This window comes from Mixophyes fleayi, chromosome 9, assembly GCF_038048845.1.
Source record: "Mixophyes fleayi isolate aMixFle1 chromosome 9, aMixFle1.hap1, whole genome shotgun sequence".
NCBI lineage: Eukaryota > Metazoa > Chordata > Amphibia > Anura > Limnodynastidae > Mixophyes > Mixophyes fleayi.
The window spans coordinates 131919574-131944296 of record NC_134410.1 but is presented as its reverse complement, the minus strand read 5'-3'; the positions used below and the strand labels follow the sequence as shown (position 1 = coordinate 131944296).

The 24723-nt window shown below is 44.7% G+C and overlaps 1 protein-coding gene and 1 long non-coding RNA gene across 3 annotated transcripts in view; one reads left to right on the top strand and one right to left on the bottom strand.

The window, feature by feature from the left end:
* Positions 1-24723, top strand: part of LOC142101365 (uncharacterized) — a 485133-nt gene that overhangs the window by 151689 nt on the left and 308721 nt on the right. The gene's annotated exons all lie outside the window — the stretch shown is intronic.
* On the bottom strand, positions 916-23332 carry LOC142101735 (beta-1,4-galactosyltransferase galt-1-like). Of its 2 annotated transcripts, none has more exons than XM_075186126.1 (2): positions 23003-23332; positions 916-2774 (listed from the first exon to the last, which is right to left on the bottom strand). In XM_075186126.1, the coding sequence occupies exons 1-2, from the start codon at positions 23025-23027 to the stop codon at positions 1447-1449; spliced, it is 1353 nt and encodes a 450-aa protein (XP_075042227.1). In that variant the 5' UTR covers positions 23028-23332; the 3' UTR covers positions 916-1446. The 2 variants fall into 2 exon arrangements, with proteins under 2 accessions (XP_075042227.1, XP_075042228.1); XM_075186127.1 differs by lacking the exon at positions 23003-23332 and adding an exon at positions 22805-22995.

Below are 24723 nucleotides of genomic sequence, written 5' to 3'. Positions count from 1 at the left end.
GAGCGCATCATTTACAAATTCTTTATCTTCCTTTGAATTAATAAATTTATATTTGCCAGCCACAGGGCTGATGCCCTAGAGCAGGGGTGTCCAACCTTTTAGCTTCCCTGGGCCACATTGGAAGACGACGAGTTGGTTTGGGCCGCACATAAAATACACTAACACTAACGATAGCTGATCATCCAAAATAAAATAGAAAACATAGTTAACATATTAAACTTACTTGGAAATGAAGTTAGTAAGAGTTAGGAAACCTGTTGCAGAATCATGATTAAAGCAGTAGTCCCAATACCAACTACAATTTAACTTGCCTGCATCTGCCCCTTAGTGGGGTTCCAGGAATTAAATGCCAAAAACTTTTTTTTCCTCTCTTTCTGCACCCATGAATCATTTTTTTATTGACCAGTTTGAAATGGTCACGGATATAGGTAGCATCAGGAGGACTAATAGAAATCTACAGAGATTTAAAGATAGGGTGGCGGGAAAATGGCTCATGGAGCAGCCTCCGATGAGGGTAACAGTGGGTGATATTTTCACCCTACTCAGCACTGCACATTTAAAATGGTTTAAAAATACAATAATCTCTTAATATTTATATTAGATACATACAGAGAACACAGCAAGTTCATAATTGAATGGTGCAGAAAGTCCAAATTCAGAGTAACAACAATAAGATACTGGATAATCTTTCACTGCTGCTGATAGTTTGTGCGGGTGACTCCTCTGTGCTGCGCTACGCAATGGATGTCGGGTGTGATGACGTCACCCCCGACATTCACTGCGAGCACCGCACGGAGGAGGAGACCAGGGAGGGAGCCGGAGCGCCAGCTGACGTGACCACAAGGTAAGTATTTTCTTTTTTTTATTTTATTTGCAGGATATTTTTTCATTTACAGCGCTGCCCCCTTGCACAACCGCTGGGCCACATTCACAGGCGGGCTGGGCCTGCCCTGCCTTAGAGCATCCTGGTTTGCCTCTGTTAATTTAAAAGTTCCTTGGCGTGGCGGTCCTGTGGGTTGTTCAGAAGCCTTATAATAACCGTCCCAATTAACAACAATTCAAACAACCAGAAGCACAACAAATAAATTAAACCGCAATTAAACAAAAAAACAATAATATATTTAGAAAAACCTTCTACACGGGATTGCTGTTTTAATACTTGTGTTTTTTAACACTACAGAATTTATTTACGTTTTTTTTAATTTGTTTAATCAATATTCTGTCTGTAACATTAAAAACACATGCAATTTTATATTATTAATATTGTCCAATTTCAATAATCTGAGGATTTTCTCCATGAAATCATAGGTCTATTTTCACCGTCTATAAAATATGAAGATTGAATACCTGAAGTCAGAGTGAGGTTTTCCCCCTGATAGAAACAGGTTGAAATGCCAAGTCTTTGACTATAGTGGTAGAAACTCTAATGACCATTTTGTTGGGTTATTATGACTGTAAATCTATTTGGCTTAGTACCTTGTTAACGTTTCTAATCAATGAAGCATCATATTTCCAGATAGTTTTATCTTCAATCAAAGATGTCTTAGGTAACTTCTTCTGAAGAGGTCCTCTGCAGTGGTACACCAGGGCGGTCTTCACTGGGACTTTCGTGAAACCCCCAATATGTTTTAAAACTGCGTGTACAGAAGTTTGAATTACCTTTCTAGGATCCACAATCATTTTCCGAGCATTGAAATAATCAGCTCTGTCCGGTTCACGGTGAACATACTGCAGGATATTGAACCCCGGCAAACTCTTCCATGATGAAGTGTTGGAAAAGTTTCCATCAGTGGCTATGGTTTGAGGGAAAATGTGATTTTCAATCAGAAAAATGCCCACTCCTGGGTTCTGTTGTTGAAGACTTTCCACCATGCTGTCCCACGTCTGGTGTTTGAATGGCAGAATTATTTCATCAATATCATTCAGTACCACAAACTTAGTCCTGTACATATTCCGATAGATGCAGTCATTGAGTGTTGTCATTTGACCATAATACCCAATATCCTTGCCGTTAGCAGAATAGAGCCATTTATGGTCTGGTCTAAGATACCGCTGAATTGGCCATGGTATGACCTCTAAAACACCCTCTGCAATGTAGTACTGCATCATTTTTTCCACCTGTGAGCTGCAGTCATTAAGGTAGATCATGACCCGTTGGGCCCCCAATATCCGGTACATCTCCATGGTCTGTATGAATTGTAAGACGTTACTGTAATTCCCAAACATGGTGGAAATGCAGACAGTGAAGTTGGTAGAAAACGGTTTCACGTCCCGATTTTGTATCTGGAACAGAGGTAATTGTGTCATGTTTCCTGAAGGAGACGTATGAACAGATAGGTACTTGGCGTGGCAGTCTGGTGGCTCCATACACACCAGGTCCGTTGTGCCGTAGGGGAAGCCGAACCAATCAGTGTGTATGTCTATCTCAGCCCTAGAAACCTCCACAGATTTGCTAGTGGTACAACAAAACCAACAGTATAGATCCTTCACCTCTTCATGATGAATAATGCTGAGAATACGAACTGCACTTTTATTGTGTACTCTGTTGTCGAAATATGGGGATATAATAAATGTCCGGTTATCTCCCAGTGGTGTAATAGTATCGGTGGATAGTTTACTACCACAACAGGCACACGGTGATCTCCATTCAGGAAACTGAGTCCTCAAAGGTTCATTATATAAAAATCCCAGTAGAAAGTAGGCAGTCAGTAATAAAGACATCCATAGTAGGATTTTCCTTGGGAATTTGACCATTGTATCAGGAAATGGAACAACTAGAGGAGAAGAATAAGAAAACACATGATAAGGAACAAGGATAAATGTTTAGAACAGGCAACTAATCTTCCCCTAGCTTTCTACTCCAATATTATGTTTAGCCACTAGGTGGTGCTACAGGTTGTTAATATCAGTACATTCCAATGACGGTAACCCATAGAGTCGCCCAGAGCCGTAACTAGGGTGGTGCGGGCGGTGCCGTCGCCCCGAGCGCAAGCCCAAGAGGGCGCAGCAGCCGCCCGCTACCTTCCCCTACCCGCCGGCATAGTAAAAAAAAAAAAAAAAAAAGTCAATAAAGTTAATACAAAAGGGGAAGAAAAAAAAAAAAAAAAAAGTCACCTGATCTCCCGGCGGTTCCCAGCAGTCTCCTCGCTCCCACTGAATGTGACGTCATCACGCCCGACGTCACATTCAGCGAGGAGCACTGCTGGGGCAGAGGCAACAGGACACAGGACACAGGACACAGAACACAGGACAGAGGACAGAGGACACAGGAAAGGTAAGTAAAATTGTATTTATATTATGTGTGTGTGGGCAGGCTATGTATTTTTACTCAGCTTAGGAGGTCACTCAATATTCAAAACCCAGTATTTTTTTGCAAAATGCCTTTTACAACAATCCAGTAATTGTTTTACTAAACAATTGATCTGTAAGCGATCTGGAATGTACCCAAAGTGCTTATTTATTAACTTATCCAGCAAGTTAGTAGGTCAAATGTATTTTAGAAAAAAAACTAAATTAAAAAAAAAATTTGTGTTCTGCAAAAATAAATATCATTTTTGCTTGTGGGCACTTGTGAGTGCTAAAGGAGGCACACATTTATTTTCTTTACTACCCCCTGACCTATAAGATCTGTTCTGTTACTTGACCTAATATTCCCATCTTGCCTCTTTTTAGTGTACTATATTAAAATAGCAATGTATGTCATAGGGCTTCTCCTTTCTATATAAAAAAAAGCTAGGTTAATGGAATCCCACCACTGTGTGTGTGTGTGTGTGTGTGTGTGTGTGTGTGTGTGTGTGTATATATGTGTATATGTGTATGTGTGTATGTATATATATATATATATATATATATATATATATATATATTATTCTTTCAGTAAAGTGCTAGCCACACCCACACATTAGGTTGGCCACACCCACGTGTCAAATGCCACTCCCACTTAGATGGGGGGCGCCGGTGCTCTGTCTCGCCCAGGGCACTAAAATGTCTAGTTACGGCACTGGAGTCGCCTGCCAAGCTGTTTGCAGAGGTATCCTATAATTACACTAGGACGGTGGTGTAGTGTTGCTTACCTGCCAGTACTACTACAGTTACACTAATCTCTTCTGTTCTTCTACTGCTTGTTTTAGCCTTATTTATGTGTTTGATTAGAAATTAGAAATTAGATTGGAAATTTTGGCCTCCTGCAAAATGTTGCCATTTTCCTATGCAAAATCTATGTGGATTCCCTAAAATCATGGACATTTTCACAAAAACATTTTTTGCACTTCTATAGATTACTATTGGTTTCACAGCTGAATCTGCTACATGTCAAAATGGTGAAATTTCCAAGCAGAGCATGTCAGTTAAGATGCTGTGGCATCTCTGGTCCCGCTTCTGTGTATGAATTCACCACTTCACACAGTGCACACAGGCCAGCCTGTCATTCCCACTTTGGCGGCTCAGATAAAGAAACACCTCCCTCCTAACATGACAATGTACCGCAATAGGGTGAAAGAGAGAATGGTGGGCAGATTTTTCAGGTATAACATTCAGTTTAATAATACACAGACCTTTGTATATACTATATGGACAAAAGTATTCGGATGCTTGACCATTACACCAACAGGGACTGTAATGATATTGTATTCAAATACATATACTTTAATATGGAGTTGTTCCCCCTTTTTCAGCAATAACAGCTTCCTCTCTTCTTGGAAGGCTTTTAACAAGATGTTGGAGTGTTTCTGTAGGAATTTGTGCCAATTCATTCTGTAGAGTATTCTCAGGTCAGGCACTGATGTTGGACGAGAAGGCGACGATCAAAGTCAGCCAATCGTTAGGCTGCATGTTGCTGTATGGGCACCCACAATACTGTGCAGCAGACAGGAAGTCTTCACTTCCTGTCTCCTAATCTGAGGAGTGAGGACCATCGCTGGCCAGTACAACTACAGGTAAGTGAGGGGTGCTGCCATACAAACCTATAGGGAGGGAGAGGGGGGACTGTCATGCAAATCTATAGGGAGGGAGAGGGGGGGGGGGGTGCGGTCATGCAAATCTATAGGGAGGGAGAGGGGGCTGTCATACAAATCTATAGGGTGGGAGAGGGGGGGGGGACTGCCATACAAATCTATAGGAAGGGAGAGGGGGGGATGTCATACAAATCTATAGGGTGGGAGAGGGGGGCTGTCATACAAATCATTATCCAAAATAACTTTGGTGCTGAAGCATTAAGATTGCGCTTCACTGGAGATAAGGGTCCTAGCCCAAACCCTGAAAAACTGCCCCATACCATTATCTCTCCTCCATCAAACTTCACAGTTGGCATAATGCAGTCTGGCAGGTAACGTTCTCCCAGCATCCACCAAACCCAGACTCGCCCATCTGACTGCCAAACAGAGAAGTGTGATTCATCACTCCACAGAACACGTTTGAGGCTGCATGCAGCTGATCGGCCATGGAAACCCATTCCATTAAGTTCCCGCCGCACAGTTTTTGTGCTTACATTAATGTCAGTGTAAGTTCGGAACTCTTCAACTATGGAATCAGCAGAACGTTGGTGACTTTTACGCACCATGCGCCTTAGCAGTCCTTGACCCGGCTCTGTGATTTAATGTGGTCTTCCGCTTCGTTTCTGAGTTGCTGTTGTTCCTAAACGCTTCCACTTTCTAAAAGGAATCGCAGGCGCAGCAATAGCACCGAAGAGGAATAAGGGAGGATGGTCGCTAGGCGGCCCGATGCAAGTGACATGAATAAAGGGGGTGCAGACAGCGAAGTCCGTCCTATTTTGTTACACCTGAGCAGTGCAGGCAGCCACTCAGGGAAAGGTGGGGGTGAGACAGGAGGCAGGACAAGGTGAGAGTAGTTAAAGGAGAGGGGGAAGGAAGCAGCTTATTAGTTTTTCAGTCTTGCGAGGACTCTGAACAACCCTCTGGGCCTCCAAGAATTTTAAATTAACAGAGGAAAAACTGGACGCTCTAGGGCATCAGCCCTGGGGCTGGTAAATATGAATTAAGAAATTCAATTGCAATATAAAGAAATTTTAAATGAGCTTTAAAAAAAAAAAAAACATTATTTTTTTTTTTATTAATTTAGCATTGTGTGTCTTTTTAATACTACAAAGTAAATACATTAAAATAAGGAAGCTATGTAGTGTGAACTAAAGTATAAATGTTAGAGGAATTGTATTGTACTCAGATAGCAATTGTTAAGCAGAGAGGCTGGGTTAGGAGACTTGCAAGTTAATGTGTGTAACAAAATAATACTATCTAAGGTGGGACAGGGCAGAGGCACAATTGCTTAGTTCAGGGACATAATTTGGACTCTGTTTATGTTTTTTTCTGTTTTATTTTTGTTGATCTACTTCATGCATAGACCAACATGCTGATGGTACTAACAATTAGCCTCCCTCTTTCTCAGACATTCTTTTTTTTTTTAAACATAAGAGACGAGCCAATCATTCCAGATTGCTCGAAATTTGTTGGGGCGGTCATTAATGATGCTTGTAATATGTTCACAGCGGTAAGTCTGCCATACTTTGTTAATAGCTTCAGGTAACGCGGGGGGTTCTGGTTGTTTCCAGCTTGCCGCTATTACACATTTGGCAGCGTTGAGTATATGGCTCACCAGTGCCATTGTGTATTTATCCGTATCCGGTATGGGTCTATGTAGTAAGGAGTAGGAGGGGCAGGGAGGAATTTGTATAGAGGTGACTCTATGGATTAAATTATGAATTCTTCGCCAGAATCCCACGACCCTAGGACAGGACCACCAAATGTGTAGAAATGAGCCTTCTTGTCCACACAATCTCCAACACAGGCTAGAGGAATCGGGATATATAGCTTTCAGGCGGGTTGGGACCAGATACCATCTATACAGGAATGTCAGGCGCCGTCCCCGCTGAGCCTTGTCAGCCGGGGAACGGACGCCCTCCTTCCTTCCGGCCGCTGCGGTCTGTTGCTAGGCAACAGACGCGCTGCGGCTTCCGCTGCAGAGTCCTGTCGGGCGCATGCGCCCTGTCTCATCCAGTTGCCTAGCAACGGGACGCTATCTGCCCCGCTGGATCCCCGCCTCCCGGCGCCTCCAATCCTCTGCTAGTCGCATCTATTTAAATCTGGCTTTGGCACCATTAGGGTGCCAGAGTAACAGGTTTATCCTAGTATCCTGGTTCCTGCTTCCTTGTCCCTCATTGTGCCTATAGCTCTGCTCTCCGTGTGACCTGGCTTGGCGACCATCCAATTGTCTGTGACCCATCTTGTACTTCGACCTCGGCTTGCTGACCATTCTCCCTGGTACCGTACATTCCTGATTGGCTTTGACCCGGACCGTCTGACCCTTCTACACTACACTGGCAACTGGCTAGTGGGACCGCGACCTGCGTACCCTGTGCAGCGAAGTCCAAACCTCCTTGGGGTGGGGGGGGGGGGGTACATTAGACTCCTCACCTGCTAGTTCAGTGGCGCTAATACCGGTTAGTGTTCTGTTCCGTATACTCCTCGGAAGGCCTGCGGCCTGACAGTTTACTCTTGCCATGACAGACGGCGCCGGTGAACCCTCCGCTCGAGATCTCCTCCTCCATTTAGGACAGCGAGTGGAACAGCAAGGAGCTAACCAAGTCCAACTCCTGCACTGTATACAAGGGGTAATGTCCCGCCTGGAAGCCCTGAACCTTTCCCAGGCGGCGTCTCCGGCTCCCGCTATCCCTCCTAGCGTGAATGTGGCTACTTCCCGGACACTACGGATTCCCACTCCCGAAAAATATGACGGGAACACCAAGGAATGTCGAGGTTTCCTCAATCAATGCTCCATCCAATTTGAACTTGCCCCGGAGAATTTAGCTTCTGAGAGAGCCAAGGTGGCCTACATCATTTCTCTTCTTACCGGACAAGCCCTGGCTTGGGCCTCCCCGTTGTGGGAACGTAATGATGCATCCCTTTCATATTCTGCCGTATTCCTTGAGAATTTCCGTAAAGTGTTCGATGAGCCCGGTCGGGTGTCTTCTGCTGCCTCCAGTCTTCTTGCCCTCCGTCAAGGATCCCTTTCGGCTGGTCAGTATGTAGTACAATTCCGTACTTTCACCTCTGAATTGGGATGGAATGATGAGGCCCTGACAGCTACCTACTGGCAAGGTTTGTCAGATCCCATTAAAGATGCTCTCGCTTCCCGGGATCTTCTGACCAAACTTGACAAACTGGTATCCCTAAGCATCAAGGTGGACATTCAGCACCAGGAACGCTCTTTGGAGAAGAATCAAGACCGACGCTCTATTCGTTTAGCTCCCCGCTTTCAGTCTCCGGCCCTTCCGATAGAAGAGCTAATGCAGATTGGGCGTTCCCGTCTATCTCGGGATGAGAGGGAGCGTCGGATCAGGAACCACCTTTGCCTGTACTGCGGGGAGTCCGGTCACCTATTCTCAACGTGTCCTAAGAGGCCGGGAAACTCCACCTCCTAGGCAATAAAGGGGAGGTTGTCCTAGGATCCAGTCTCCATACTCCCTACTCCCCTAAAGATAACTTACTAACTTACCTAACTTTTTGATGCCAGTCACCCTCAAGTATATGGATACCTCTTTGGAATGTTCCACCTTCGCGGATTCTGGATCCGCAGGGAACTTCATCTCCGCCACTCTGGTGTCCAAGCTTCAGATACCCTCTCATCTATTGCTGCAGCCCTTGGTCCTCACCGCAGTTGATGGTAACCGCGTCAGCAACGGCTCCATCACCTGTATCACGTGCCCAGTTTGGTTGCAGGTAGGGGTTCTTCACCACGAGTAGATCAAGTTCCTGGTCATTCCGCAGTCCGTTAACTCCATCATTCTGGGTTTACCCTGGCTCAGAACGCATTCTCCACAATTTGACTGGCTTCATGCCCAAGTATCTTCCTGGGGCGCTTCCTGTTTCAACAAGTGTCTCTCTAAGGTTCATCCACCTAACCACTTGCCTTGTCTTTCTATCGCTTCTCAAAGCAAGCTCTCTGTACCATACATGGAATTTCTGGATGTCTTCAGCAAGTCGGCTGCTGAGAGTCTACCTCTACATCGTGCATGGGATTGTCCCATCAAACTTTTGCCTGGGAAGACCATCCCCAAGGGCCGAGTCTACCAGCTCTCTCTACCCGAGACCCAGGCAATATCTCAGTACGTCTCTGACAATCTTCAGAGAGGATTCATCAGGAAATCTTCCTCCCTTGCAGGGGCTGGATTCTTCTTTGTTAAAAAGAAAGATGCCTCCTTAAGACCCTGTATAGACTACCGTCGCCTGAATGCAATCACCATTAAAAACCGCTATCCACTCCCTCTTATTACAGAACTTTTCTATCATACCCAGGGCCCCAAGATTTTCTCTAAGTTGGATCTTAGAGGAGCTTACAATTTAATATGCATTCGGAAGGGCGATGAATGGAAAACTGCATTTAACACCTGCGACGGGCATTATGAGTACCTAGTGATGCCCTTCGGGCTCTGTAATGCGCCAGCAGTCTTTCAAGATTTCGTCAACGAGATTTTCAGGGATCTTCTCTATCGATCGGTAATTGTCTATTTGGACGATATTCTAGTATTCTCATCTGATCTACGTTCTCACCGTTGCCATGTCAAGACAGTCCTCTCTCGTCTCAGGAAGCATTCCCTGTATTGCAAGCTCGAGAAATGTCTCTTTGAATGTTCTCAGGTACCTTTCCTTGGTTATCTGGTGTCTGGCACCGGTCTCCAGATGGATCCAGAGAAAGTAGAAGCCATCATCAATTGGCCGTTACCTGCTAGTCTCAAAGCTACACAACGTTTCATCGGGTTTGCCAACTATTACCGCCAATTTATTAAAGGTTTCTCTTCCATCATCGCTCCGATTACGGCCCTGACCCGCAAAGGGGTCAGCTGCATATCATGGCCTGCTGCAGCGATAACAGCCTTCAAGACTCTTAAAGAAGCATTCGCTTCGGCTTCCATCCTTAAACAACCTGACCAAGGGAGACTTTTTTTGCTTGAAGTTGACGCTTCTTCAGTAGGAATTGGAGCTGTCTTGTCCCAAAAATCTTCTTCTGGCTCTCTGGAGACGTGCGGATTCCTTTCTACAAAAAATTCCAGCTGCAAACTGAATTATGGGATTGGAGACAAGGAGCTTTTGGCCATTAAAATAGCCTTGGAGGAATGGCGCCACCTTCTCGAAGGAGCAGTACATCCTGTGACCCTAATGACTGATCACAAGAATCTTACTTACCTCCAGGAGGCTCAGTGCCTCAACCCCCGCCAGGCTCGCTGGTCTCTTTTTTTTTTCTCGAATCCAGATCATCCTGACTTTTCGTCCTGGTTCCAAGAATTGTAAAGCTGATGCTCTGTCCAGATCATTTGATAATTCGGATTCCTTGACCTCATCAGCATTTATTTATATAGTGCCACTAATTCCGAAGCGCTGTACAGAGAACTCACTCACATCAGTCCCTGCCCCAATTGGAGCTTACAGTCTAAATTCCCTAATATAGACACATACTCAAACACAGACACAAACAGACAGACAGACAGAGAGAGACTAGGGTCAATTTTGATAGCAGCCAATTAACCTACAAGTATGTGTTTTGGAGTGTGGGGGGAAACCGGAGCACCCGGAGGAAACCCACGCAAACACAGGGAGAACATATAAACTCCACACAGATAAGGCCATGATCGGGAATCGAACTCATGACCCCAGTGCTGCGAGGCAGAAGTGCTAACCACTAGGCCACTGTGCTGTCCTCGGAGGATAATAAAACCATCCTTAACCCCATTCAAGTGGTGGCAATCACCAACTCCTCCTCCATCTCTCCTCCTCCATCTCGCCTCCTCCTGGACATTCCTTTGTAGTCCCACATCTCCGGCCTAAACTTTTGTCTTGGGCACATGAATCTAAATTTGCAGGTCATACCGGTTACAAGAGAACTAAGGAATTCCTTTCCAGATATTATTGATGGCCTTCCCTAAGTGCTGATGTTTGCAAGTTTGTGTCAGCATGCTGTGTATGTGCACGTCACAAGACGCCTAGGCAAAGTCCTTCTGGTCTTCTACTTCCACTTCCCATTCCTGACTCCCCCTGGACCAGTGTTACGATGGATTTCATCACTGACCTTCCTCAGAGTCACGATTATATTACCATCTGGGTCGTGGTAGATCGCTTCTCTAAGATGGCTCACTTCATTCCATGTAAAGGGCTTCCCTCAGCCACTGAGCTCGCAAATCTGTTTCTAAAAAATATCTTTTGTCTCCACGGGTGTCCTCAGGAGATCATCTCGGATAGGGGAGTACAGTTTGTGGCTAAATTCTGGAGAGCTTTTTGCACCAAGATTGGAGTCAAACTCAAATTTTCTTCCGGCTACCACCCTCAAACTAATGGACAAACGGAACGAGTAAATCAGGACCTAGAGTGCTTCCTGCGATGCTTTGCTTCTGACAATCAAGCTTCTTGGAGTGACCTCCTTTATTGAGCTGAATTCGCTCATAATAATCTCATTCATTCTTCTTCTGGATATTCTCCTTTCTTCATGGTCTATGGCAAACATCCCATTCCGTCTTTCTTGTCCGAAGCTCCAGCTTCTCCTGTACCTGCTGCTGACTCCCTCATTCATGATTTTTCACAAATCTGGACTAAAGCCAAGACGACACTTTCTACTTCTGTGCAACGACATAAGATTGCTGCTGACCGCCATCGAAAGAACCTTCCGGTACTAAGAGTAGGAGATCGTGTATGATTGTCAACTCGCAACCTCCGGCTCTGAGTTCCGTCAATGAAATTGGCTCCCCGGTTTATTGGTCCGTTTGCTATATCTCAAGTCATCAACCCTGTTTCTTACAAACTCTCATTGCCTCCTTCCCTCAGAATCCATAACACCTTCCACATCTCTCTGCTGAAACCTCTAGTCCTCAACGAATTCTTCAAAGAACCTGTTTCTCCTCCACCCATCAAGACCTCTCTGGAGGATGAGTTTGAAGTAGAGAGAATTCTGAAGATTCGTTTTGTCCGAGGTAACCCTCAGTATCTTGTGCATTGGAAAGGCTATGGCCCTGAGGAAAGATCCTGGATTCCGGAGGACGATCTTCATGCTCCCCGTCTTCTTGCCAAATTCCTGGAGAGGACCGACCCTTCTTCGAGGGAGAGGAAGAGGGGGGGGTACTGTCAGGCGCTGTCCCCGCTGAGCCTTGTCAGCCGGGGAACGGACACCCTCCTTCCTTCCGGTCGCAGCTGTCTGTTGCTAGGGTCACTGCAGAGTCCTGTCGGGCACATCCGCTCTGTCTCGTCCCGTTGCCTAGCAACATGACGTTATCTGCCCCGCTGGATCCCCGCCCCCCGGCGCCTCCAATCCTCTGCTAGTCGCATCTATTTAAACCTGGCTCTGGCGCCATTAGGGTGCCAGAGTAACAGGTTTATCCTAGTATCCTGGTTCCTGCTTCCTTGTCCCTCATTGTGCCTATAGCTCTGCTCTCCGTGTAACCCGGCTTGGCGACCATCCTATTGTCTGTGACCCATCTTGTACTTCGACCTCGGCTTGCTGACCATTCTCCCGGATTCTCCCTGCTACCGTACATTCCTGATTGGATTTGACCCGGACCGTCTGACCCTTCTACACTACACTGGCAACTGGCTATTAGGACCGCAACCTGCGTACCCTGTGCAGCGAAGTCCAAACCTCCTTGCGGGGGTCCCTGGCGAACACCAGAGGTACGTTAAACTCCGCACCTGCTAGTTCAGTGGCGCTAATACCGGTTAGTGTTTTGTTCCGTATACTCCTCAGAAGGCCTACAGCCTGACAAGGAGCTTGTATGAGTTTTCTTTGGTTCGTACACAAATAGAGCTCTTGGCAACTTGTGTCCTGATCTTAGCCCACTCCTCTACCTCCAGATCCAAGTTAAGGTCCTCTTCCCATTTCAGTTCATAGCGATCTTTCACAGGTTGACAAAATGCCACCAATATGCTGTAGAAGGTGGAGATTAAACCAGTGGGGAGGGATTTACCTCTACAAAAAGTTTCTAAGGGCGTGAGTTGGTATATGAGCTTGAGTGCTGGCATGGATTGATATAGATGTCTTAATTGAAGATATTGGTAGAAATGGCCATGGGGGATTTTATATCTTCGTTGTATGTCTGCAAAGTCAGGGAATATCCGCATAGGCGCTACGTCAGTAATGAACCTTAGGCCTTGACGGAACCAGTGCTGGAAAGAGGAGTGTTGTTGTCCCGGTGGAAAAGCTGGATTGTTCCACAATGGGATCATGGCTTCGGGGTTTCTTAGAAGTTCAAACGTACGAGTACTGTAATCCCATATCTGGAGAGAGAAACGGATGGTAGGCGGGAGTATAGAGAGTGGCGGTCTATGCTTGATTGATATCCACAGTAGTGTGTGGGGCGACAGTAAGTGTAGAAGGTGGGCCTCAATGTCTACCCAGAGTCTCGTGAAAGGTGGAGAGTGGAATAGGACTAACTGGGTCAAATGTGCAGCTATATAATATTTGGAGATATTTGGGAGGCCTAACCCTCCTTCTGAGTTTCGTCGGTAAAGCGTACAAGCTTGCACCCGCGGTCGCCTGCCGGCCCAAATAAGTCTGGCAATTTGCTTCTGAAGGGTTTGCAGCGCAAGAGAGGGTACTCGGACAGGCAGGGTCTGAAACAAGTAGAGAATTCGTGGTAAGAGATTCATTTTTACCGCCGTTATATGGCCGATCCAGGAAATATATAACCTATCCCATTTCTCAAGGTCACGCTTAAGTGAGTCCAGTATTCGGGGAAAGTTGGCTGCATACAGTTGGCTATATTGAACTGTTAGGTAGATCCCCAAATATTTGAGTTTATCCCGTTGCCATCGGAAATTTGTTTGGCTCTTCAGGGTATCTAATAGGTGGGAGGGTAGATTAAGAGGGAGAATTTCCGATTTGTCCACATTGATCTTAAAATTAGATACCACGCCATATTCATTGAGTTCTCTCTGAAGTGATGGGAGAGAGGCTAGGGGATTGGTAATTGTGAGGAGAATATTATCTGCATACATAGATATCTTGTAGTCAGTCATCACTGCCTGGATTACAGAAATCGTTAAGTTGTTACGAACACGCAACGCCAGCAGCTCCATTGTGAGGGCAAACAGCAAGTGGGAGAGCGGGCAGCCTTGTCTGGTGCCATTTGTAATAACAAATGAAGACGACACGGTACCGTTGGCTAAGACCACAGCTGAAGGATTATAATAAAGGGATGCCAATCCTCTTAGAAAACGGCCTTTGAATCCCATCGCTGTAAGAGTGGCTCTCATAAATGGCCACGAGACCCTGTCGAATGCCTTTTCTGCATCAAGAGACACCACCAGAGCTGGAACCTGAGCTCGGTTTGCAATCTCTTTTAGATCAATGGCTCGCCTAGTGTTGTCAGCTCCCTGCCGAGCGGGGATAAAACCTACTTGGTCTGGGTGGACCAGGGCTGGGATTACTCTGGCTAGTCTGTTTGCAAGCAATTTGGCAAACAGCTTTAAATCCACATTCAATAATGAAATCGGTCGGTAACTCTCACAATGACTAGGGTCCCGTCCCTCTTTAGCAATAACAATGACATCCACTCTGGTGGTGTCTTTCTCAAACTTTTTACCACTCAGAATTGTCGCAAAAAGTGAAAGAAGCATTGGTGCAAGATCGGAGGCAAATTTTTTGTAGTACAATGCCGTAAGGCCATTTGGGCCTGGTGCTGCTGAATTCCTAAGAGTCTTAATGGTCATCTTGATCTCCTTTACTGGGATGTCGGCATTTAAAATTGATAGCTGCGCATCAGTAAGGCGGGGAAGGGAGCAAGTATTAAGATAATCACGCATTTGAGCATGAAGAGCATCCAGAGAGCCTGCCCATGGGGAAGATTATATAGCTGAGTGTATTAGGCGCTGAATCTATCAGCTATCGATTGTGGATCATATAATGATTGTTGTGTTTGGTCTTTAATGGACATAATGCGATTACGGGTCTGTTTGTTTTGAAGCCTATGAGCAAGCAGTGTGTCAGCTTTGTCCCCTTTTTCATAGTAGCGCTGTTGCAACCATTGAAGAGTCTTGGCCGCTCTGGAGGCTAGTAACTTGCCAAGTTGTTCTCGTAAAGCCAGAAGTTTTAGATAAGTTTTGCGTTTGGGGTATATTTGATGTTGTTTAGTTAAAGTTTGTATTTGGGCTTCTAGATCAATAACCTCCTTTTGATGTAGCTTCTTCTCATGAGAGGCCAAGTGTTAGGAACTTACCTTGTTCCCGTTCCGCTGCGCTGTCAGCGGGAGCTGACAGCGGTGTCCATCTCTTCAGCGCTTCTTCTGTTAGCGCTGCCGCACTTCCGGGTTCTCTCTGCTGCTGATCATGTGACTCCTGGGCGGGGAATTCAAACTCCTATATCTCCCCTGCTCTGACACGCTGCCTGTGTCAGAGCAATGAGTTTCCTGTTCCTGGCTACAGTTCCTGTGTCCTGACTCCTGTGAACCTGCTCCCTGTTTACCCCCCTATTCCTCCTACTCCTGTGTACCTACCTGGCTGTGACCTGACTATTCTTTGGCTTATCCCACCTGATACCTTCTGTGTACCGACTCGGCTGTGTTACCAACTATTCTCTGGATCTCCCTCTGGCACCGTATACCTGATACCTTCTGTGTACCGACCCGGCTGTGTTACCAACTATTCTCTGGATCTCCCTCTGGCACCGTATACCTGATACCTTCTGTGTACCGACCCGGCTGTGTTACCAACTATTCTCTGGATCCTGCCACGCACCCATTGCCTCCGTGCATCTACCGGTTACTGTTCCAGACCTACTACGCCTGGAATTAACGGTTAGTGCCTGTACTTGCACTGCATTGTCTATTTTCTTGTCTGCCTGCCATCACTTAGAACTTTCTCCCTTACGTCAGTAGGCTAATCTGGGGGCCGCGACCTGCGGTTCTTCGGCAGCTAAGCCCACACTACCTTGCGGTGGTTCTTGGTGAAGACCGGAAGGCCGTTAGACTCCGCTCCCTAGGTAAGCCTGTGCTAATACTGACTAAGGCATCAAAATCGTAACACCAAGCTGATCATACGGCCTCTAATGGTAGCCTTATGGGCTTCCCATCTAACAGTAGGAGTGGTGTCGTCTGAGGCATTGTCTGTTTGAAAGTCGAGTATAGCCTGTCGTATCGTGTTAATATTGTCTTTTTTTAGGAATAAGTGATCATTTAGTCTCCACCGGTAACACGGTGTGAAAGGTGGCAAGACGTCAAGCTGCAATATCACAACTGAGTGGTCAGACCAAGGAACTGGTGTAATGGTGGTCGATTTCAGGGATCTTGTCGTATGAGCGTCTACAAACAGCATATCTAATCACGAGTAGGTGCCATGCGGTGCAGAGTAATGCGTAAATGATCTATCATTAGAATGTAGGACTTGCCATGTATCATAGAGGTTAGTTTGGGTGAGCAACGATTGTAGCTTGAAGCTTTCCCGTGCCATTTGATTACTTTGCAGCGTTGGGGATGCACTATCTAATCGAATGTTTAAGATGGTATTAAAGTCACCCCCTATTATTATCCTTCCAGCCCCCGTTCGCGAGAGTCTCAGACATTCTTTTGTTGATGTGATTAGTTAGGAGACAGGAGGTGAAATTGTATGTTGATCGGGCTGATTACCAGGAGGGGACAAGGTTAATCCAGGCTTTGATTACAATTACAATAAGGAATCACCATATATATTATTATATACATTTATTTCTTAGTAGTAAGATTTGTAGTCACTCAGAATATATACATGCTGTGGGTTCTTTTCCTTTATCTATTCCTTCCACTTCCTGGTCACATGTCTGTCCTGTGCTGATGTAGTCTTATAGATGCTCTACCTTAAATTACTACTATTACTACGGTGATATATATATATAGATATAGGATACTAACTTACCGATACCTACTATATTACAGACATTAGGTACAGGTCTGCATACATATATTATTTATTATACTGTAAGACTATTAAATTTATTCAACGTTCCTCAACCAAATGCATTTTCATTACAAGTTTAATGCAAATATATTTATGCTGCACAGGTTAATTTAGTACGCGGTTAGACTCCTTTAAAATATATCATTAGCAGCATTGATGTCATCGCTTATAAGCTGGACTCATTATCAGCATTAATAATAATGCATATGCATATATGTTATGGTGGTGGGCTAAGTATAGCAGGAATATATATGTGTCATTTGTAAAATACTGATGTAGAACAGTAACTAAATAATAGGTACGACAGTGAAGGCTGTAGATTATTTAATGTGATTAAATACCGTAGCAGTGTTATAACGCGGTTAACATGCCTCATTGCTCTTATTTTACTATTGATTCAACTAAATTCATCCTGTGTGGTCAGAAGTCTGTAAGATATCATAAATCTTGACTAGCATGGGTTGGGATATGTTGGCTAGCAGAGACTTAGTAGGGGGTTGTCACATCACACCTATAAGCACAGGATACAAGCTAAACCCCTTTGTGCTAAATGTTTGTTTATTCTCCTGGGAGTTTTATGGCCATACAAGCACTTGGGAACAAGGACATGGTACTGGGAGGTGTCTTATTACATCTAATTACCAGTGCTATTATTCCCGAATATACAAATTCTCTGCTAAAATATTGCATAGCACTAATAAGTTAATATTACATAAGGAACCTCTGGTCAGTAAATTTGCCTAAGTACCATTAAAGTTGTCCGATAACTGAAAAATATTACAGCATCTTTTTCAGAAGTCCTGCTGATAGGAGAGTTTAGCACAACTTGAGGCAAAAAGTACACAAGTCTGCACCATACAGCTAAAACCTGAGCCACCCGCACCAAGATCTGGCCTTCAAGGTGTTAAGGGCAATAGCAGCAGAAGCTGTTGATTAACATAACAGAGTTCACGCCGGGTCCAGCGGGGACGGCAACACCAGCACACCGGACAGCTGACGCCATGCCCAGCGCAGCAGCCCGTGCATCATCTCACAGGGGAAGGTCCAACGAAAAGCTGACGCCATGTCCAGCGCAGTGGGCGGGGCATCATCTAGGGCTGACGCCATTTCCAGCGCGGGCTAAAAGGTCATTCATTAGATTACAGGGAAGGGTGCACAAAAAAGCTGACGCCACGTCCAGCGCAGCCAGTGGTGCATTGTCTACGGCTGATGCCATTTCCAGCGCAGCCAAAAGGACATTCATCGCATCACAAAGGAATGGTGAGATTAATAATAACGTGTGAAATTGTAATGTACAATGGATGATAAGAGTGCAGTAATGCAAATATTAAGGTTAGGGGATGTTTATAACGATTAAGAGGGCTTAGGTGACAGTTCAGGTGACGATAGTTCATCGAGTCGGAGAGTGAGCAGATGTATAAGTGGTTGAAGGAGCAGCAGCACGTGGTAAGGGATAATAGGAGGAAGAAGAAGCTAGTGGGCACAGGGGTGGAAGTGGTAAGGAATAGACTCGTGCAGGTGGAGACTGGAGTCGCAGAAAGAAAGTTTGTTCGTACAGGGAAGCGTAGCTGTCGGTTGTGAGTTGAGTGCAGTGATGGGACATTTGCCAAAACACACCAGGAAGGAAACTGAGAAGGGTAATTTTGTTGATCTATTTACATTAACCGAGGTGGGACTCAAGAAAAAAGAGAGGGAGCAACGCAAGCAGATGTGTACAAAAATATAGATAATTGGCTGAGCGGGATGTTTGTGTACTCTGGTTGTTACATGGGGCATTCCCAGGCAGTGCAATGTGTATGGTAAAGTACGCAAACTTTATTCATTCAGTTTACAGAGAATACGGGGGGTCTGTAGCGTGGAGATATGATGAGGCTTTTAGATTGAAATCACACGGGCAAAGGCCCATAAGTTTCAGAGTACGGGATACATATTTGGCTAAGATCACAGTGGGTCATCAGTGGAAAGGAATGGTGCAGCGATAAGGTTTAGAGGCCGGTAAAGGGGAGCATGATGCTAGGTGTCCAAAAAGGGAAGAAGCTGAGTTGTGGCATTTGTTGCAGGCAGGTTTTTTTTTTATGGAAGGTTTAAGGATGTCTGTTACAAGAAGCATCCCCCCAAGGGGGTGGAGGGGTTTCACAGGATTTGAATTCAATTAACATGCAATCTGCAATAGTCAGGGATAAGATTGTCAAAGAGCTAATGTTGAACCGAATGGCTGGCCCATTCCAGGAGCCTGCCAGTTAGAATTTAGTAATTTCTGCATCTGGGGCTAGATCCTTAGTAGGCAGCAGAAAAATTTAGGCTGATCCAGCACTTAACTTACCCGGCAGGGGCATCGGTTAGCAATGCGCTGGACAGGAGCAGTGTTCGGTCCAATATCAACCCTTTGTCAGTGCTGTAAAAATTGTCAAAAAGCATGGAAAAGGAGCCCTCAGCTTTAGGTTGATGGGTTTTTCAATCTGATGGATATTATTTCATAGACAAGGGTTTGCCTATGACCTGTTCAGTATCATGTGCATTTTTTTCCGAAGCCTTTATCTTATTATAGCAGTGGTGTTTTTGAATCAAGCACAGGATGCAAATAAGTGGTGCATGATTTTTGGTGGCAGGTGAAACAGAGTCAGATCAGTGTAAGAATTGGCTGTGTGAGTTGGAGACTGTGCTTAAGTATTTTGAGTAGTGGAGCTCTAAGGTCAGACATGTCAGGGGCAGGAATTAATAAGGTGAGAAATAAAGCAAGACCTGTCTATTACCTCCCGTGGCAGCAGCAGAAGCAAAAATCGTGGTTCAATTGTGCAGGTTTTTTGGAGTGACGGGCGCACCTTTAAGTTGTTGCACTTGATATGTTTAACAATATGTAGGAGGCGATTTGGAGGTTGTTGTTACAGGAGGTTGTAGTGGTGGGGGGCTTCGGTCCCCATGGACAGGGTCATGAGGACCTTGCTTGGCGGGAAAGCGGCGAGCAAGGCATAGGAAGTGGGGAGCCAGCAGGGACGGGCAGTATCACCCAAGGAAGACGGACGCACGCCTGGTTCCAACTTCAACGGTTGGGCCAATACTGGCAGTGGGCCAGATTTATTGAAGGGTGATTTATGCCAAGGGGGCTGGTCTCCGGAGGGCGTTGTTGCGGTGCCTACATGGAAGTAGGCAGAACACGCCCTATTTTTCCAGATGGAACTGGAAAAGGTGGTAATATTTTTCTAGAGAGAAGGCCAGGCAGTATCACCCTGGGTAGACGGCCATATGCCTGGTTCCAGCTTCAATGGTTGGGCCAATACCAGCGACGTGCCAGGTTTCAGCAATTGGAGGGTGATTTAGGCCAAGGGGCTGGTCTCAAGAGGACATTGTTGCAGTGCCTATATGGTAGTAGGCAGAACACGCTCTATTTTTCCAGATGGAACTGGAAAAGGTGATAAATTTTATTAGCCTTGCACGCCGCTTGTCTGCCAAGTTTGGAAGCGTTTAATAAAGCTGTGGCCAAAATAATTTTGCCTAATACTTGTCTCATAGTCTTTCTTTATTAGCTCACTGAGTGGGGCGCGGTTAGTCGACCTATATCCCTTATAATATCACTTACAGTTGACCTTGGAATGTCCATGGTCAACTGGGATGCAATGAAATTTCACGAACCATGTTATTGCTTAGGTGGCATCCTATCACAGTACCACACATCCTATCACAGTACCACGCATCCTATCACAGTACCACACATCCTATCACAGTACCACACATCCTATCACAGTACCACGCATCCTATCACAGTACCACGCATCCTATCACAGTACCACGCATCCTATCACAGTACCACGCATCCTATCACAGTACCACACATCCTATCACAGTACCACACATCCTATCACAGTACCACACATCCTATCACAGTACCACACATCCTATCACAGTACCGCACATCCTATCACAGTACCACACATTCTATCACAGTACCACACATCCTATCACAGTACCACACATCCTATCACAGTACCACACATCCTATCACAGTACCACACATCCTATCACAGTACCACACATCCTATCACAGTATCACACATCCTATCACAGTACCACACATCCTATCACAGTACCACACATCCTATCACAGTACCACACATCCTATCACAGTACCACACATCCTTTCACAGTACCACACATCCTATCACAGTACCACACATCCTATCACAGTACCACACATCCTATCACAGTACCACACATCCTATCACAGTACCACACATCCTATCACAGTACCACACATCCTATCACAGTATCACACATCCTATCACAGTACCACACATCCTATCACAGTACCACACATCCTATCACAGTACCACACATCCTATCACAGTACCACACATCCTTTCACAGTACAACGCTTGAAGTCACTGAGCTCTTCAGAACAACCCATTTTGTATCACAAATGTTTGCAAATGGAGACTGCATGGCTGGGTGCTGGATTTTATACTCTTCAGGTAATGGGTCTGATTGAAACACCTCAATTCAATAATTAAAAGGTGTGGCCAAATACTTTTGTCCATATAATGTATATAACGGTGGCCAATACTGACTTGCTTTGTAAGTGAAATATACTATACAGAAAGACACAGGCAAAACAGAGGCAAAAGCAACTTGTGTGACCCTGTGACTCATGTCGTGTCTATTGAGAAATTACACTGTATGTGTTGAAAAACAATAGGCTTTAGTTTTATGAACAAGTTTCAAGGACATGCATGAACTGCAACTATGATTTGTAACAGTTATGTCCAGTCTCCCAGGACATGTATATCTTTCTTTGTTCTTTGCAATATTTGCTGATGTTGGTCTTTGTGATTCACGCTTGCGCAGTGCTAAAATGTGTACATGACTGAAACATTATGTATAGTTGATTATATGTTTTGATAAACTCAGAGCATATACTACACCCCACCTGTGCGTGTGTTTGTATTCTCTCGGCCGTGAATGAAGTAAAGAAAGTTTCCAATGTTTGTGTTCCACTGGTAATATACTTTGGATTTAACACTATGATGATGGTTCTAGGCAGTGATATTTTCAAAACTGCTCCTCAAACTATTAGCTGCCCTCCGCGTTTAACCTTGAAATTTCACTCATTTCAATGGCAGAATTTGGCCTAATGTCTTCTCACTCGTACCCCAAACACATCACACATATGGATATGTGATATATACTGTACTTGTTGTATCGCGCAGGAACAACACACTGCTGGATACGTACAATACATATGTGGAATATAAAGTCTCGAGAAGAATAAAGGTATTCAATTATTGTCTAATAGAATAGGAGCTTGGTAAATACAACCTTCTGACCAACATTGCCACACACAGCCCACTCAGTACTTTTACCTTTGCGTTCTAGCTGGTCCAGTGTGCAATATGATGTAGCACATGCCCTTGTGTTTCTAACTCCCATTGTCCTATAGATTGTAAGCGTTCGAGCAGGGTTCTCTTACCTCTCTGTCTGTATGTATTACCCAGTATTGTCTTATTAATGTTTGTTCCCAATTGTAAAGCGTTGCGGAATTAGTGGCGCTATATAAATAAATGATGATGATGATGATGAATTAGGGAGGGGAGATATATTGGGGGTAGGGAAAATTAGACAATAAATTGTATGTACCTTGTGTAAATCTAATATTATATACCAAACAGTTAAACTGTGTAATAAAATAGTCTCAATTTATTTACAGTCAGTAGGCTTATCTTCAGCCCTTATATGGCTTATAGAGAAATAGGTATCTGTCCTTGTTTACTTAAACATACAGTAATTAAAAGCTCATCAGTCCTAAATCGTCTAAATTCCTAAATAGAAAAAAAGGAAAACATTCATAGTGTAATATCTGATATGCAGCAATAGAGCAATAGACTCAAAGCACTTACACAGGTGTTTCTTGTTCCGATGCGATCAGTAGACTTCAGCTATGGTGAGGTGGTTCTTGTTGGCGTCATGTGCGTTAATATCCCTGCCTTTTCGTTGTGTTTCCTTAGTCCATGCCGTGTGTAATAACAAAAGAGGAAAGCCTGCACAGTGTAACACTGCGATACAAAGTGGCAGAGCTAGATACTCAAGGTACTTACACAGGTGTTTCTTGTTTCTCAGCATTCAGTGTAGAGATGGTAATTGCAAGTTCTTCAAGCTGCTTCTTGTCAGCAAGTAATCGTCAGGGTCTGAATCAGCTGAGTTAATTCTCATTGTCCGGTGAATGGAAAACAAAGGAAAAACAGCCATAGTTGAGTATTGCCAGTAAAAGTTAAACACACATTATTCTGCCAATTGAACCCTTACAGAAAGGGATTCTTGTCAGCGCTATACAGAGTTAGTCTTTTACTGCCTTGCTGCGTTCCAAGACTCTGGGTGTCTGTGCGACAGGTGGGAGGCGTTTCCCCTGCTTTCTTTTATCCAAGTTGGTTGATTTTTCGTTGCAAAGTCAGAGATGTTTTTCAGCAATAATAAGGGTAGAATGTATTCATACCCAACGCGTTTTGTCTATGTAAGACTTACTCAGGGGATTTTCCAGAGTAAGTTTGACACCAACGAAAAGCGTTGGAAACATACACTCTACCCTTATTATTGCAATGAAAAACATCTCTGACTTGACTTTGCAACGAAAAACCAACCAACTCGGATGAAAGAAGGCAGGGGGAACGCCTCCCACCTGTCACACATGGTAGCATACATCAATCATAACGATCTGACTATGCAATTTACTGCCAACATTAGCTCACAATCAATCCAATTCCTTGACCTAGATATTTACATTGAAAATGGTCAAATTAAAACTAAGGCCTTATTTAAGAAGGTAGACTCTAACTCAGAGGTGGGCAAACCAGTCCTCAAGGGCCATCAACAGTTCATGTTTTTAGGATTTCTTTAATCATGTACAGCTGAGTTAATCTATTTGGCTGGGTCAGTAATTATCCCAGCTGTTTCTACAGACAGAAATCCTAAAAACATGTAGAAACAGGTGGGATAATTACTGACCCAGCCAAATAGATTAACTCAGCTGTGCATGATTAATGAAATCCTAAAAACATGAACTGTTGATGGCCCTTGAGGACTGGTTTGCCCACCTCTGCTCTAACTCATCCACCAGCAGCCACCACAAAAATTGGATTCAAAATATACCAAAGAGCCAATTCACTAGAATAAGGCCCAACTGTTCAAAAATTGACCAATATGAACTACAGGCAAATACCCTCAAGGTACGGTTTTTAGATGGGGACTATAACCCTGGAATTGTGGAACAAGCTAACAATGCCATAAAATGTGCAGACAGAGAAAATCTCCTTTCTAAAAAAGATAAGAGAGAGGACTTTGTACAGATCCCCTTTATCACCAGACATAGCTAAGATTCAAAAAAGATCGAGAACATCATCAAAAAACAGTGAAAGGTGTTATTAGGGGATGGCAAAATGAGCGAAATCCTCCCTGAAAAACCAAAGTTTATTTATATTGGGGCAATAGCACATGGCTTAAGGAAAGAGAAAAGGGATTTTATCTCTGCAATAAATGTATGGCATGTAAAGTAAGCCGTATCAAAGACACCAAGCCTATCACCGCCTCTGTGCGGTATATTGGTAAGCAGGTGTCGGGTCTCTGCGCGGTATACTGGTAAGCAGGTATCAGGACTCTGCGCGGTATACGGGTAAGCAGGTGTCGGGACTCTGCGCGGTATACTGGTAAGCAGGTGTCGGTGCTCTGTGCGGTATACAGGTAAGCAGGTGTCAGGACTCTGCGCGGTATACTGGTAAGCAGGTGTCGGGACTCTGCGCGGTATACTGGTAAGCAGGTGTCGGGA